The 16662-nt window shown below is 43.7% G+C and overlaps 1 protein-coding gene across 1 annotated transcript in view; it reads left to right on the top strand.

The window, feature by feature from the left end:
- The window catches only part of LOC126412342 (rho GTPase-activating protein 10), a 571369-nt gene that overhangs the window by 448161 nt on the left and 106546 nt on the right, over positions 1-16662 (top strand). The window contains exon 4 of the mRNA XM_050081890.1: positions 7746-7847. Coding sequence (XP_049937847.1) covers positions 7746-7847 — 102 coding nt within the window. The remainder of the gene's footprint in view (positions 1-7745; positions 7848-16662) is intronic.

The raw sequence follows: 16662 nt of genomic DNA, 5'->3' as shown, positions 1-16662 counted from the left end.
ACAATCGCGTCTGGACCGAAGGTCAAGTCCCCATGCGTTGGCGTGACGCCGTTGTTGTTCCTATACCCAAACCCGGGAAGGATAGACACCTTCCTTCTAGTTACCGCCCCATTTCTCTTACAAGCTGTGTCTGTAAGGTGATGGAGCGCATGGTTAATGCTCGGTTAGTCTGGATTCTTGAATCTCGACGACTACTTACTAATGTCCAATGCGGCTTTCGTCGCCGCCGCTCCGCTGTTGACCACCTTGTGACCTTGTCGACATTCATCATGAACAACTTTTTGCGAAGGCGCCAAACGGTAGCCGTGTTCTTCGACTTGGAGAAGGCTTATGATACCTGTTGGAGAGGAGGTATCCTCCGCACTATGCACAGGTGGGGCCTACGCGGTCGCCTGCCCCTTTTTATTGATTCCTTTTTAACGGATCGAAAGTTTAGGGTACGTGTGGGTTCCGTATTGTCCGACGTCTTCCTCCAGGAGAACGGAGTGCCTCAGGGCTCCGTCTTGAGCGTAGCCCTATTTGCCATAGCGATCAATCCAATTATGGATTGCATTCCACCTAATGTCTCAGGCTCTCTCTTTGTCGATGACTTCGCGATCTACTGCAGTGCCCAGAGAACATGCCTCCTGGAGCGCTGCCTTCAGCGTTGTCTAGACAGCCTCTACTCATGGAGCGTGGCAAATGGCTTCCGGTTCTCTGAAGAGAAGACAGTTTGTATCAACTTTTGGCGATATAAAGCGTTCCTGCCGACATCCTTACATCTCGGTCCTGTTGTTCTCCCATTCGTGGACACAACTAAGTTTCTAGGGCTCACGTTGGACAGGAAACTGTGTTGGTCTCCACATGTCTCTTATTTGGCGGCCCGTTGTACACGTTCCCTTAATGTCCTAAGAGTTCTTAGCGGTTCATCTTGGGGAGCGGGTCGCACTGTCCTGATTCGCTTGTATCGGTCCATAGTCCGATCGAAGCTGGATTATGGGAGCTTCGTCTACTCGTCCGCTCGGCCGTCCCTCTTACGCCGGCTCAACTCCATCCACCATCGGGGGATACGTCTTGCGACCGGAGCCTTCTACACTAGTCCTGTGGAGAGTCTTTATGCTGAAGCTGCCGAGTTACCATTGACCTACCGGCGCGACGTACTGCTGTGTCGGTATGCCTGCCGGCTGTTGTCTATGCCCGACCACCCCTCTTACGAGTCCTTCTTCGCCGATTCTCTCGACCGTCAGTACGGGTTGTATGTGTCTGCCCTGCTGCCCCCCCCCGGAGTCCGCTTCCGTCGCCTGCTTCGACAATTGGATTTTGCCCTCCCTACCACCTTCAGAGAGGGTGAGAGCCCGACACCACCTTGGCTCCAGGCTCCGGTTCCTATTTATCTCGACCTCAGCTCACTCCCGAAGGAGGGTACTCCGGCTGCAGTGTATTGCTCACGGTTTGTCGAACTTCGTGCTCGACTTGCCGGTCACACCTTTATTTACACCGATGGCTCCAAAACTGACGATGGTGTCGGCTGTGCCTTTGTCGTCGGGGCCGCCACCTTTAAATACCGGCTCCTCGACCAATGTTCCAGCTTTACGGCCGAGCTTTTTGCTCTCCATCAGGCCGTTCAGTATGCCCGCCGCCACCGCCATTCATCGTATGTACTCTGCTCTGACTCACTCAGTGCTCTTCAGAGCCTTGGAGCTCCCTATCCGGTCCATCCCTTGATTCAACGGATACAGCAGTCCCTCCATTCTTTCGCTAATAATGGTGGTTCTGTCAGCTTTCTGTGGGTTCCCGGACATGTAGGAGTGCCTGGAAATGAGGCTGCGGATGCTGCAGCCAAGGCTGCAGTCCTCCTGCCTCGGCCAGCCTCCCATTGTGTCCCGTCATCTGACATTCGTGGGGATGTATGTAAGAGGCTTGTGTCGTTGTGGTGGGATGCTTGGTCATCCCTCCAAGGAAACAAGCTCCGGGCATTAAAACCGCTCCCCACTGCTTGGACAACATCCTCCCGACCATCTCGGCGCGAGGAGGTCCTTCTGACCAGGTTGCGGATTGGGCATTGCCGGTTTAGCCACCGCTACCTGCTCTCCGGTGATCCAGCCCCGCAGTGCCCTTGTGGTCAGGCATTAACAGTGCGCCATGTTTTATTGTCGTGTCCCCGTTTTAGTCAATTTCGTGTTATCCTGTCCCTGCCATCTACTTTACCGGATGTTTTAGCTGATGACGCTCGAGCAGCTGCTCGTATTCTGCGTTTTATAACTTTAACTGGCTTGTCCAAAGACATTTAACCTTTTTACTTATTTTATCTGCATCTTTGTCAGGTACTTCTGGTGTCCCCCCATCCCCTTGAGTTTTAGCAGATTCCATTTGCTCTAACACCAGTGACTGGGCGCTAATGACCTCAGCAATTGAGCGCCCTTAAACCCTACCAAAAAAAAAAAAAAAAAAAATATGCCAAAATTCACTCCCGGCGTCCACGGCGAAGTTCACCTTTGCAACCACGACACCATGCAGCGCGGTACAGATGGGCCCAACAACATGCCGAATGGACCGCTCATGATTGGCATCACGTTCTCTTCACCGATGAGTGCCGCATACGCCTTCAACCAGACAATCGTCGGAGACGTGTTTGGAGGCAACGTGGTCCCGCTGAATGCCTTAGACACTTTGTCCAGCGACTGCAGCAAGGTGGAGGTTCCCTGCTGTTTTGGGGTGGCATTATGTGAGGCAGACGGACGCCGCTGGTGGTCATGAAAGGCGCCGTAACAAATTTGGTATTTATTTACGTATGTATATCTTCGAAATTTCATGAAAGTAGGGCAACAGGGTTGAGAACTTATGAGAACTAACGATGAGATTAGTAAAACGTAACAATTTATAGTCTCTCGATAATGTCAAGAACTGCCGGCGACAAGCCAAGTAATCCGAATTAGCGCTGCTGGCACCAAGCGAATACATTTGTACGAGACGCGCGAACGGCAAAGTGTTAATATATGCACACGAAAAGAGTAAATCAATTATAAAAATTCTGTGTTTATAGTACACGACAAAAATTATGCGTAAAATAGAATTACAACGATATTACACAATGTGTGGCCCAGTATGAAAGAAAAATAAATAAAAGATGACTTGATAGTTTGAAAATTGCATTCTTTATGTTAAATTTAATATTACATCACACATTCTCGTCTCAGCTGCGTCCGCAAGGGAGAGTGGTCAGTCTCGGATTTAGCTTGCCATGCGGAATAAAAGTAGGTCTTTCGGGGCCGCCAGGACTCGTGCTGGGCTTCCGCGTCGCATTAAGAGTTGCCAGGCTGCAGGGGCGTTATTGGTAGAGTGTATGTTTGTATCGTGGTGTGTAGATTAACTGGACCGTGTTCGAATGTTGATCACCTGCTCGCCCTAAGAACCCCAAAGCCCGCCGCCACCTGTTTTCTGGACCAGGAACCTTTGTAAATACTTACTTTCCGGTTCACAACTAAGTCCACCGCGAATGTAAATCGGCAGGCCTGGAAATTACAAAAAAAAATGTAAATTATAGTTGCACTTATTTACGTTGATTTCGGATGTACATATAGATTAGGCACATATCCATACACTATTACGGATATATGTACAGTTTATGCACATGTACCAACATGTTCATAAAAATTAATGTTTCAATTAAATTTCTGCACTGTACATGTATATCTCATGACAGAAAACTAACTATACTTCGAAGTTTTTGTAAACATTGAAATGACCACAATTAAAAATGCTGCTCCTCCGTCAGTATTAAACATTTTTGGCTCACTTTTTTGTGAATACATTCAGTGATAACCAACAACTCTACTTATGGGTTTGAAAAAATAATGATTTTTTTCAAAACTCAAAAATTCGAAAGTGATGAAAAAACTGTTGTTTAGCAAATTGGATATACCCGCTGGATTCAGCGTGCCAAGATGCGTTATGAAACAAATTTTCAGCTCCCTGCGGTCTTTTTACGACCAGGTTGAAATTTCACCGGTACCTCCCCTTAAAAATGCTGCAGCTTTTTTTGCTGCCCCGTCCTTGTTCAATCAGCGATTTTGCTCCGTCTCTATTTTGCATTGACGGAACGTTAAACGTAGATTTCATTTCTTTTGCCTTTTCCGAGATAAGGACGCAACAGACGCCTTAGTATACCAAACGCTAATTATTTTGTTATAACTTCAGGTATACCGTTGCGACTGCCAGTCTGTAGGCAGTGATTAAAACAGTACAGTGAGCGAGCTCGATGGATGTTGTGGACGTTACTTTTTGAACTCTCCAAACCAGACGAGGTGTCTGACGAAAACTGGTAAAAGAAAACAGGAGTGTAGGGTGAACCTATTACTAATAAAAATGAAATGCGTGGGAGAATTGCATCATCTAGAAGTTATTTCATTCGTACTAGGGCGGCCAGAGATGTGTCACTACATTTTCTCCGGAGCAGAAGCAAGAACATTGCGAAAATACTAATGTGGATGAGATGATAACGCCACCACATGTTTTTCTGGGAGACGAAACATGAATTTTATTTATTAGAGCTTGGGCCATTAAAATCAATATTTAATAAGCGACTTCCAAAGGCACGGCTGGCTGTTGAGTGTACCTTTGGTATCATGACCAGTAAGTGGCGAGTGCTTCAGACATGTATTGAGCTCAACCCCAATTTCGCTGACACGATCGTTAAGTACATGGGCTTGTTGGATAATATTATCCTCAATAAAGAAGGTGAACAATATGGTTCATCATTACAAACTAAAAGCAGTGAAGCTGCCATTAGAATTGTTTTGTCAGGTAAAAACGGTACCGTCACTACTGCTTCTGTGATCAGACAAATTTGTAGCTTATTTCTGTGAACATGAACCTTTAAGGGAATGTGGACTTCATGAGGGCCCAAAACTGGAAATTTCTTTCATTATAATTCTGTGGTTGTACGTGATTCTAAAAATTAATACTTTGTTTAGTACCTCGTCATTTCATGTTTAAATGCCTTTCTAAAGCAGATGCGACGCGTGAATGTCTAGTTATCACGCTACTGTCAAACACAAAATCTTGCCTACAATGTCTTGTTATTTAATTTTGGAGCTGCTGTTTCCATAGCAACTCGTTTGTGTAACATCCACGAAGAACAATTGACTTCACTATCAACGGGAATTTATTGCAACCGATCTTTCTGTCGATACTAATGGACTACGTGAGTTTACTTACGTTTATCGGATGCGTTCATGTTGTAAACTTCTAGTTGTGTGTGACTATCTCAACCCTTGTACTTCGTAAAATGCCAGATACGAAGAAGTTTAGTTGCAGTCGTAAATTTTACGGTAATCAGCACAAACGTGTTATTGAAAATCGTAGAAATATAGACATTGTTACACCGCAGCGAAGTGAGGTTAGGCCTAAACGTTCGCTAGGCAGTGCTCCAAAACGCAGTTTGAAACATCTTTCCGAAAATGAACAAAATGTTGGTTTTGTGAAAAGTGAAAATAACGGTTAGTTCTGGTTAGTAAATGCAAGCTTTCAGAATTGCTTTTGTCTGTTGCTAAATGTAAATACTGTAATAGTGAAAAATCCCTTACGTTTAGCGAGGACATAAGGAAGAGGTCTATCCAGCAAAATTGTAGTGGAATGTCAAGTGTGTAAAGTAACAGAATGTACAATGACATGTTCAAATGTGTGTGAATTCTTAAGACACCAAACCACTGAGGTCATCGGTCCCTAGACTTACACACTACTTATACTAATTTAAAATAACTTATGCTAAGAACAACAGACACACCCTTGCCCGAGGGAGGACTCAAACCTGCGGCGGGTGGGGGCGCGCAGTCCGTGTCACGTCGCCCTAGACCGCACGGCCACTCCGCGCGGCTACAATGACATCTCCTGTAACATGCACAAAAATAATGAAGTGAAGATTCTCCTTGCTTGTGTCATGAGGTGTGTTGGAAGGAAAGAAAAGCAGTCCAGATATTCTGTATTAGGATGGATCTCCCACTGCTCCCTGGCAAATTTGGGAGGTATTATTAAGGTTTGCATAGTTCTTAACAGAATTTAGTGAAGCATATATGCAGAGGCGAGTGAAAGAAACTGCAGAAATTTGTCGGTCTACCAGTACTGCTGTTGCAAAACAGAACACCTTGAACGACTAAGGATAGGACGTTCAGCCGGCCGTAGTGGCCGAGCGGTTCTAGGCGCTTCAGTATGGAACCGCGTGACCGCAACGGTCGCGGATTCGAATCCTGCCTCGGGCATGGGTGTGTGTGATGATGTCCTGAGGTTGGTTAGGTTTAAGTAGTTATAAATCCTAGGGGATTGATGACCTCTGATGTTAAGTCCCATAGTGCTCAGAGCCATTTGAACTATTTGGATAGGACGTTCATAACCACAGGACGTGTACATTAGTATGTTCTTCAGAAATGATTAGCATTTTAACTATGTCGGCCCGCGGGTTCAAGGATCAATATCGATATCGTGGCACAATACCACCCACCGGAAAATCGTGCCTGCTGCTATCGTCGCTGTAAACCGAAGGTAATGGATCGGTGTGACTTTAGAAGACGTGCATGATGCCTCGCAGAGTATGCGCGAACCGTACCGTCCGATCAGCGAGTTTGAAAGAGGATCCATTATTGACATGAGAGAATATGATGTATCCATCCGGGAAACTGCTGCTCATGTGAGACAAAATTTTTCGGCAGTGCAACGAGTGTGTGCAGAATGGTTGACGGAACGCCGTAGTACACGACGAAATGGGTCAGGTCGCACCACCCAGACCACCTCCCGAGGAAATAGATACAGTATGCGAATGGGATTGAAGGACAGATCTGCAGCCACCTTTGACGAACGTGCAGAAACGTGCTACACGGGAATGGTGTATGGAACGACGTCACTGGGGACAGGAATGATATCAGATAATATTTTCAGACGAATCCAGATTCTGTTTGTTTGAAAATAATGGCCGCATTTGGGTTCGCCGCAGACAGGGAGAGCGGAATCACAGTGACTGCATTTGCACAAGACATACAGCGCCAGCTCAAGGCGTTATGTTGTGGTGTGCTGTTGCGTACAACCACAGATCACAGTTGGCGCGCGTCTCGGGCACTGTGACAAATGTGACCTATGTGAGTAGCATCCTGCGATCGGTAGCCGTACTCTTTCTGCACAACACCCCAGACGCCAATTTTCAGCAGGACAATGCACGACCACGTTTTGATGCGCAAACACGTGCCTTCTTGGTTTCACAGGATGTCAGCCTTTTGCGCAGGCCCGCCAGATCACCAGTCTTGTCGCCAATCGAAAATGTGTGGGATATGGTGAAACTACGGGTGCGGAGCTGTGACCCAATGTCAACCACCACAAATGAACTTTGGAACTAGGTGAACGCAGCATGGTTGGCTATACCACAGGACGCCATTTGCGTCCTATACGCGTCGATGCCATCACGCATGGAACAACTTATCAGGGACCGTGGCGGATTCTGTGTCTGCCTACTAAGCAACAGGGCACATGCTGATCCGAGGTGACTGAACTGCTAATCATTTCTGCAGAACATATTAATGTACTTGCCCTGTGAACGTAAACCTCCTGTCTCTAGTCGTTCACGTCCTACCCCGAGTCGTTCAAGTTTTTTTTTTTAACTTGAGTTAGTTCATTAAAGCTGACTCTTCTAAAATTGATCAGTTAATTAGTTTTTCGTGTTTTTCTTTTTGACCTCGTATCATAAATTTGCACGCAGACTTATATGGGTGTTTACGTTTCAGGATGGCAAGAAGAAGTTCGAGAAGGAAACGGCGAAGTTTTATCTTAGCCAAGAGAGGTACCTGAACCTGTCCACCAGAAAACAGGAGAACGTCCTGCAAGAGGTGATGTACCAATTACTTACTCTCTTAGTATTTTATAGGCCGGTAGGGTCCTGGTCTTTGAATACTCAATTCAATGAACTGTAGGTGAAGCCCGATCAGGGACTTACACGCATTGAGCGAAAATAATAGTCATTGAGAATGGCTAGCTTCTACCCGAAATCTAGATGTGCATAATAATTTATTTTAAAGGACGACTGATTGCTGCAATTTATTATTTACAAGTCAATATGACAGTCGCTGAGTGCAACCGCTTTCCGAATGGAAGGTAACCTGATGATATGTGGGATGCCTCGCAACGTGCTGTTTAGAAGAGATCTTTACCCCTTCGTAGTCGCACGGATTTCTGGGCAGGCCCTGCAGGATTCATGGTGTCAATTCCCTCCAGCACTACTTCAGAGATTAGTCGAGTCCATGCCACGTCGTGTTGCGACACTTCTGTGTACTCGCGGGGGTTCTACACGATATTAGGCAGGTGTACTAATTTCTTTAGCTCTTAAGTGTAGTTGGAATGAATCCTTTCGACGGCCACTGTCCACAACCTACTTTCGTAATTGTTCCTAAAGGATGTGGGTTGTGGACAGTTGGAATAGTGGGTCTCACGGGAAGCGTGCAAGGGATAAGTCCCTGCAGCCGCGCTATCCTCTGTGCCCTCGGTGGCTCAGATGGATAGAGCGTCTACCATGTAAGCAGGAGATCCCGGGTTCGAGTCCTGGTCGGGGCACACATTTTCAGCTGCCCCCATTGAGGTATAGCAACAACACCTGTTGGCAGCTGAGGGTTTCGATTAATTATCATTTCTTTTTAGAGAAGCTGCATGGTCATCATTGGTATCTGTTCTTTCACAAGAGTTACTATCTTTATATATTCTGCCTGAACAAGAGCTTAAGTTATTCTAGCACTTGCGTCAAGCTTTCTGCATCCAAGATGATGTAAGCCCTCCTTGCCAACCATAAGACGCCGGGAAAGTCTACGCGCTGACGATAGTAGCGGGGTTGTTCACGACGAATTCGTATCTCAGGCTCAATCGAATTCATCACGCCACCCAAGCGTGGCGAATCTCATATCAGCCACACTTAAGGAAGGAGGTGATGCTCACTGGGTTTTTAAGAAGAGGGCGTAATCCATTGACACAATTTCCTTCTCTGGCAGGATTATCCACGTGAGAGCGACCCTCTGCTTGGCTAGAGACTTGACCGCCATCCTAGCTGACAACGGCAACAGTGTAACACGCATTTTATAACTTCGTGAAGTATCAAGCCTCCGATCTGAAGCGCCGAATAGAGGACTCAATGAGGTGTCGGCCCCTGTTCTTTTGTTAGAGTAGTCGGCCATCCATACAATAGGCAACGTGTCATTTAGTCAACATTCAAGGATACGAACCACATATTTACATATTTGTGCCACAGAGTAAGACGTTCTGAAGAAATCTGTTAATGTGTGTTCCTGCGGAATAGTCGTAGCAATTTCGCTTGTGATAACAGACGCCATTCAAGTCGCTATCCAGTAAGGATGCTGGAGACCATGTTATTCAGCGCCCTAAAACTAACACCTTCATCAGTAACAAAGAAATTTTACCACGAAGTGTTAACACGCTCATTAACTTGAGTCGGACATGCGCACACAGACATCTTCATCAATTCTGACTTTTCCTTGCTGCACGGCAAAGCCCTGCGTCATTAGGCAACGATAAATCGGCAGATCCTGGTTGAAACGCAATTCTCACCGTTGCACCATCCATTCTTATTCATGAGGTTTGTCACTTCCTGTCCGTAAAACAGAAAATGGTGCAGAGCGGTTCAAGGTTTAACCCTATTGAGGGGGTTCAGATGGCTGTGTCCAATGAACTCGTGACAGTATTGAAAGAAGACCTCTCAGAGGCTTCTGGCGGCCCAGTTTATTGTTCTTCTTTCCTATTGTATTCGTGACCGAGAGGAACAACATACTACGTCTGGTGTGCACAGCTAGCCAATAACAGTGGAATTTTATCAAGTCTAATAAAATACAATAGCAGTTTCTTGGAACATGAATGTGCACTCGGTTCAGTCTGGCGCTTACTTACTGAAGCACTGGGATGTCCTGACGGCGCCGTGGAGTGCCCAAGCGGGTAACCTCGGACTTCACACGGGAATATTCGTAGGTGGACGACGTCCTTGGTGACAGTGTTCTGGGAGGCGAGCCGGAGTATAGCACGGAGCTTAGGTTGCTCTCGGCGAAAGAATTCCACTAGACTCGATCGCCGTAATAGTCCAAGCATTCTGTGACGTCCGAATGTTAAATTTGCAAAAATTGTTACTTGAAAACAAAAGAATATGAGCGTACATGGAATTTTACAAATTAAATAGTTGCATTTTCACGAACTCTATCCAGGATGGCACAAATGGCGTAAGATTTCTGCAGAGTTGCAAAAAATAGTTTTTCTTAACTAAATAAAAAATATAGCTCCGATCGAAAAACGTTAAAAGACAAGGTCGTAATGTTTAAAAAGTTCTATCGGTTGCTTTCGTACGTTTTGAGACGCCTTGAAAAAGCCACTACATTCGGGTTCTCTGTAATTTGTTAAAATTCGCATTACCTTACTAGCTCTTCACTGTATGTATAGCCCGCAGTAAGTCAGAAACTACTTGTTTGACAAATTAAAAAATTAGGCCTACAGTACCGGTTTTTAGGCTTATTTTCTTCGCAAACAGTCGTGCTGCCATGCTGTTAAATAATTGTTAAGATTTTATTAGTTGTAAGGATCAAAAAATGATTTGGAGGAACTTTCACTTTACTTGGGCGTGTTTTTTTGACTATCTCAATTTTCATTTTATTATATTAACTATTAAAGAAAGAAATTTTTGTTATTTTTCACGAATTAAAACAAAATTTCTACGACCTTCTAGAGCCGAGACAACATTTTTTATCTTTTAAATTAACTTCCACCAAGCGTAAGGGTCTAAAATGTTAATTGCGTCCATTCCTTTTTTTAAAAAAGTTGTCTGTGCTGTAGAAGGGCGTAGATTTTTTAAAAAAATCGTGAAAAAACGTCAGGAGTTTCTTGCTTTAAAAGTTATTTTCGTAAAATAGAAATTGAGACACAGTTTAAAAAAAACACCCAACTAAAGTGCAAGTTTTTCAGTAATTTTTTGATCCTTGCAGTTAATAAAATCGTAAAGATCATTGAACAGCATGCTAGCACAACTTTTTGTGAACAAAACAAGCCTAAAACTGTTACTGTGAGGCCGTATGCTGAGAAGATCTAGCCAATTATCGAGAGCAATTTCTTTCAAAAAGTCGATATCTCATAAATAATTTTTTTTTCAATCAAGTACCTTTTGACTTACCGTGAGAGCTAGTTACAGAGGAACCGATTTTAACGGTTTTTTCGATCTGTACCGAAACGTAAGAAGATAACCGATAGTCAGTCGTATAATAGTCCAGTCGATAGATCTTTTTAACACCTACAACTGTCACATTTGACATTTATTAGTCGCTGTCATAGTTTTTCACATATTTTAGAAAACTTTTTTTGCAACCTTGTGGATTTTTTAGGCATCATCGACCGAGTTTTATGAAAGAGAAACTCACAGTTTTTGTTTCCAGGCAATAATTTTTGCATTAACTTTTCCATAATGCTTGGAATGCTGACTGACTGCAGAGCGTTGTGTGTTTCTTTTTTTGTGGGGGGGGGGGGGGGGTGATCGAAGGCTTTAAAAGTGCCCATAGTAGCCAATAGCAATAGGGTTTTAACATTTTTATTTGATTCTTTATTTACACTTGTTATCGTGCGGCGACATAAATACTCGTCCGGCGGAAGGAAGCACGTTAGTGTCACATTTGAGGTAGTGATGCAGTAGCAGCGCTTTCTGTGCAGCGATGATCGCATGTCAGGCGGGGCAGGCTGGCGCCATCCAATACCGTGGCGACGGCTGGAGGTTCGGTTGTGAACAACTCGGCGTATTTGTGTGTTGTTGCTGTTTCTTGTCGTCGGAGAGCCAGACGAATTGTTGTTAATGGGCCGTACGTTGCGGCAACCCGCCTTACGCAACTGTATGGTTGGTGGTTGTGTCGCCAGGGGAGACAGCGATTTCTGTTAACATAGAAAAGCACTTACCTTCGGTGCACTCTTCAAATAACACGGCTTGACCTGAAGTGACGCAAAATGTAGCTTAGTTGAGAAAATCTGTAAAAAATTAGCTGCAATATACGCATCGACAGTGTTCATAATGAGTTAAATTTACTATGGCCGTACCTACCAAGTGAAGGAAAGTCTTTGCATAAAAATTCTGTTCAGTATTGGTACTTTCGCACAGTTATTTGCTACCAACTTCGTCCTAGCATATAGCTCTAGGATTGTAAAGACGAAAATGAACATTGTTTGTGCCAGTCCTTTCACACTTGTAGCACAAGCTCTGTTAGCAACCATGTTCAGAATTTCACTCGCTGTCAGACCTGATTCTGAAAGACCCGTACTTTTTATCGTATAATGAATGGTTCGTAAAGGCTCTCTGAGTGTAACAGTTTTACTCAGATACTATCCAAATCTTCACTTTTGGCGGCCGCGGTGGCCTAGCGGTTCTAGGCGCTTCAGTCCGGAACCACGCAGCTGCTACGGTCGCAGGTTCGAATCCTGCCTCGGGCATGGATGTGTGTAATGTCCTTAGGTTAGTTAGGTTTAAGTAGTTCTAAGTCTAGGGGACTGATGACCTCAGCTGTTAAGTCCCATAGTGCTTAGAGCCATTTGCACCATTTGAATCTTCATATTTGAAATTTGGAAGTTCACTGTTATTATTGCACAGCGTGCCACGTGGAATTCTTTCCGTCCGGAAAAAAGTGTCAAATTTGAAAGTCCACTCTTACTATTGCACAGCATGCCACGTGGAATTTTTTCCCTCCGGGAAAAAGGCTTCAGTTTTCGCCGAAAAAGTCCAAAATATCCGTGAATATCATCTAAGTTTGATCTTAAACCTTTCCTGAAAATCACAAACTCCAAAAATTCGCTGTTACTCAGACTTAACAAAATTGCATAGAGCTCAGGTCTGCATGACCTCTCGTCGCACGAGTTGGCCACCGACTTTTTCCAACTTCGCCCGAAATTCCTCTCCAAGTACCAGTCGCGAATAAGATCTCTTCTCTGATAGACCGAACACCACAGCAGCCAATCAGTTCCCCATTTTGATTGATGTAAACCGATTCTCTCGCCTATCTTTAGATCATTCCTATCTTATGAAATAAATTTAGATTAAATTACCTAACACATTCCCAAGAAGCAAATACAAACAAATTACCCCGTATCTACACTTACGATGCTGGTGTTGTACGTACCTTCCATTACCTGTGGACTGTCTAAAATATCTGGTTTCGCGTGTGTAAGCATATGTAGTCGGACTTCCGAAATAATTGTAGGTCCATTGGACTTTCTTCTTTAAATATACATATTTTGGCACTGCTAGTATTAAATCTGAACCCACTGTAAAACTTCAGTGTAATAGTATCTATCATAGAGAAAAAGTGAAAAGGAGTTCTGTTATTCAAATAAATACGCCGGTAAGTAAAGCAGTGATTATTCTGTTTATATTTCTTTTACAGCCCATTTAAATCTAAAGAGACACAAAGAACACGAGAACAAAGCAAAATTTACGCTTTATAGTACAGTACAAAATGGTTCAAATGGCTCTGAGCACTATGGGACTCAACTGCTGAGGTCATTAGTCCCCTAGAACTTAGAACTAGTTAAACCTAACTAACCTAAGGACAACACAAACATCCATGCCCGAGGCAGGATTCGAACCTGCGACCGTTGCGGTCTTGCGGTTCCAGACTGCAGCGCCTTTAACCGCACGGCCACTTCGGCCGGCAGTACAGTACAGTGTGATCCAAATTGAAACCTGGGAAGATACGCAGTCGAACATTACACTTACTGAAATCATATGCTCGGATGGATTTCCTGATTGACCTGCAGGAAAATCCTTCACAACAACATACACTGCGAAAATAATACGATAAACGTGTTTCGTATTCACCATCCTCAGACTCGTCAGGGACGTTGTACATCATTTGCACCAGACGTTTTTCCTCCTCACTGCAGATTTAAACACAAAAAACAACACAAAACGTACGAAACAGAAAGGACTTCAACGTCAGATAAAACCTATGAAACATTAGACGATAACACAGGTTTCAAAAACGACGAATTGTTTCAGTGATACCGCTGCTACCAACTAGCAACAGCTACGAAGCCTGCAGACTTGACAGCCAATTGCGGGAATCGTAAATTTACGTTTGACACTGCGGAAAATCATCGTAACTGGCAAGACGTAATATTAAGTCATCCGCACATTCCCATTTCCCGCAAAAGTCGTAATATTACGTCGGCCGCTTGCGAATACTTAATGTCTAAAGCAGACGTCACCAAACTTTTTTCACAGCGATAACTGACAAAATGGCGAGCGGGGGCCGCAGCATAATTCTCTGCCGTACTTGCAAGCCAAGATGTTGATACTCTATTTTCCACTTTGACGAGTAGTGCTACAGCCCCATAAAAACCTAACCTAACCGTAGCAGACAACGTGTTATCGTAAAATCATTGACTACATAGATGTCTTCTCTAATGTATCTTCGCGGTTATGTCCGCCCCGATAGCTGAGTGGTCAGCGTGACGGATTGCCGTCCTACGGGTCCGGGTTCGATTCCCGGCTGGGTCGCAGATTTTCTCCGCTCAGGGACTGGGTGTTCTGCTGTCTTCGTCATCATATCATCCCCATCCGGCGCGCAGGTCGCCCAATGTGGCGTCGAATGTAATAAGACCTGCACCAAGGCGGCCGGACCTGCCCCGTAAGGGGCCTCCCAGCCAATGACGCCAAACGCTCATTTCCATTTCGCGGTTATTTGTTCCGACGTGTAGTTCTAGATGAGCTCTGCCTCTCTTTATGCATTTTTCTTAAGTTAGAACATCTTCAGCTAATTCTTCGTTACCAAAAAAATTCTGTCAAATTAATAACACTACGGCACTAAATATTTTACAAGTACGAACTTCGGCATATGCGCTTATGTCCAAGCAGACTTTGTGGTAAGACAGTGATTCATTCAGATCTAAAAAACGCAATACGCAGTGAATTAAGTATCTCCTATTCGGTCAAGAACTTTTTTGTTGAGAAAAGCATGAAAGTCCTGTCGTTGTGTATTAAATTCACCGTAAGACTACCAGACGAACATAATTTTGAATTCAGTTTTACTACATTTTTCCTTAGCAGACCTACGACATTGTCGTACCGCTGAACTAATTATCTAGATAAATTTTCATCTACATGTTCTCTTATGGTACTTTTTAAAACAGCGTTATTTCTGTCCCTATCATTGTAATCATCTTTCTTGCATCCTTTCAAATGTTTGTAGACACTACCTGTGGCATAGGGCCGCACACGAGAACAACGATTGTTTATTTATGGTCCTCCGTTCTGTCATGAAACTGCCACACATCTGAATTCCGTTTTGGCAAATATAAAATAATAGCTTCCGATGCCAGAGATGACATTATGGAAAAAACTATATAAGCGTACGGAGGAAATTTGGTAAACGGAGAAATTTCAAAAAAATAAAAATGCGCTCGTATACATCCTTTAGACAATAAAGGAAATACAGAGGAATAGTGGCTGTTACGTAAAAATTCCTATCAAAGGCCCAGAGGAATAGTGGCTGTTACGTAAATATTCCTAGCAAAGGCCCAGCAAAATCGTTTGGTGGATCAGTTAGACCACCAATTCGGTGAATGCCATGGGGGATTTAGAAAGAGCTGGTCCTGCATAGAACAGATTATGAATTTGAAACTGATCATAAGGCTCTGCTATCATGCAAAAATTGTGTAAACTTTGTACTAAAAACGTTCGGCTCCGTAGACAGAGAAACACAGTTCCATACACTAGAAGAATTCGGCACAGACAAAAATCTTTGGCAATAATTAAAGAAACGTTGACAGAAACAAAGTCAAAATCCATGGAGAAAATTTGAAACTATTTGAAATAAAAAATGGTCTAAGAAAAAGTGGTGGCCTCTCCCCAGTGCTCTTCAAATGCGTTTTGAGAAAGGTAACAAGATAATGGAATTTTAGACTTCAAGAAAAAGGAAGTCAAGAAATTAGATTGGGATGTAAAAACTCGAACGTCAAACTCAAATTTCTAGCCTATGTAGATGATTTAGCAGTAATTTCCGAAAACGTCGGTGCAACACCCGAGTAAATCAACATGTTGGAAGAGACGGCGGAAAAGGCTAGATTACAAATGTCTTTCGAGAAGACAGAATTCGTAAAGAACATTAAAACGATCCAAAATTCCTAAGCACAAGATAAAATAGAATCAACACAGTGAATAAGTACTTAGGGAAAATTATATAGGCAAACGGTCTGGATAAAGGAGAAAAAAAAAGTAGAGCCCAGAAAATGGAAGTGGCTTACCAATTCACGAAGTACATTATCAATTTAAAAAATCAGTAAAAACAAAACACTGTCGTGAAACCGAAGTGCCTTTGTGCAACGGAATGTTTAGTCCCTAACAAAGAAGGAGAAATAGAAGAATCAGAGAAAAAGAAAAGGAAGGTACTAAGGAAAATACTCGTTTCCAGAAAAACTAGGGAGTACGTGGGTGGAAAGAAGTAACGAAGAACTGTGTGCCCAAACTAAAAAACTGTCTGATGGGTCAGGAAAAGAATGTCGTTTTATGGTCAGCTGGTTCGGATGAACCCGGAAAGACCGACTAAAGAAAATAGTTAAGCGTATCGATAAAAAAGCCCAAAACGCCAAGCAATTGGTTCAGGGAAGCGAAACAGGACTTAGCAGAAATTA

This window comes from Schistocerca serialis, chromosome 7, assembly GCF_023864345.2.
Source record: "Schistocerca serialis cubense isolate TAMUIC-IGC-003099 chromosome 7, iqSchSeri2.2, whole genome shotgun sequence".
Classification (NCBI taxonomy): domain Eukaryota; kingdom Metazoa; phylum Arthropoda; class Insecta; order Orthoptera; family Acrididae; genus Schistocerca; species Schistocerca serialis.
This window is presented reverse-complemented; position numbering and strand designations above follow the sequence as displayed.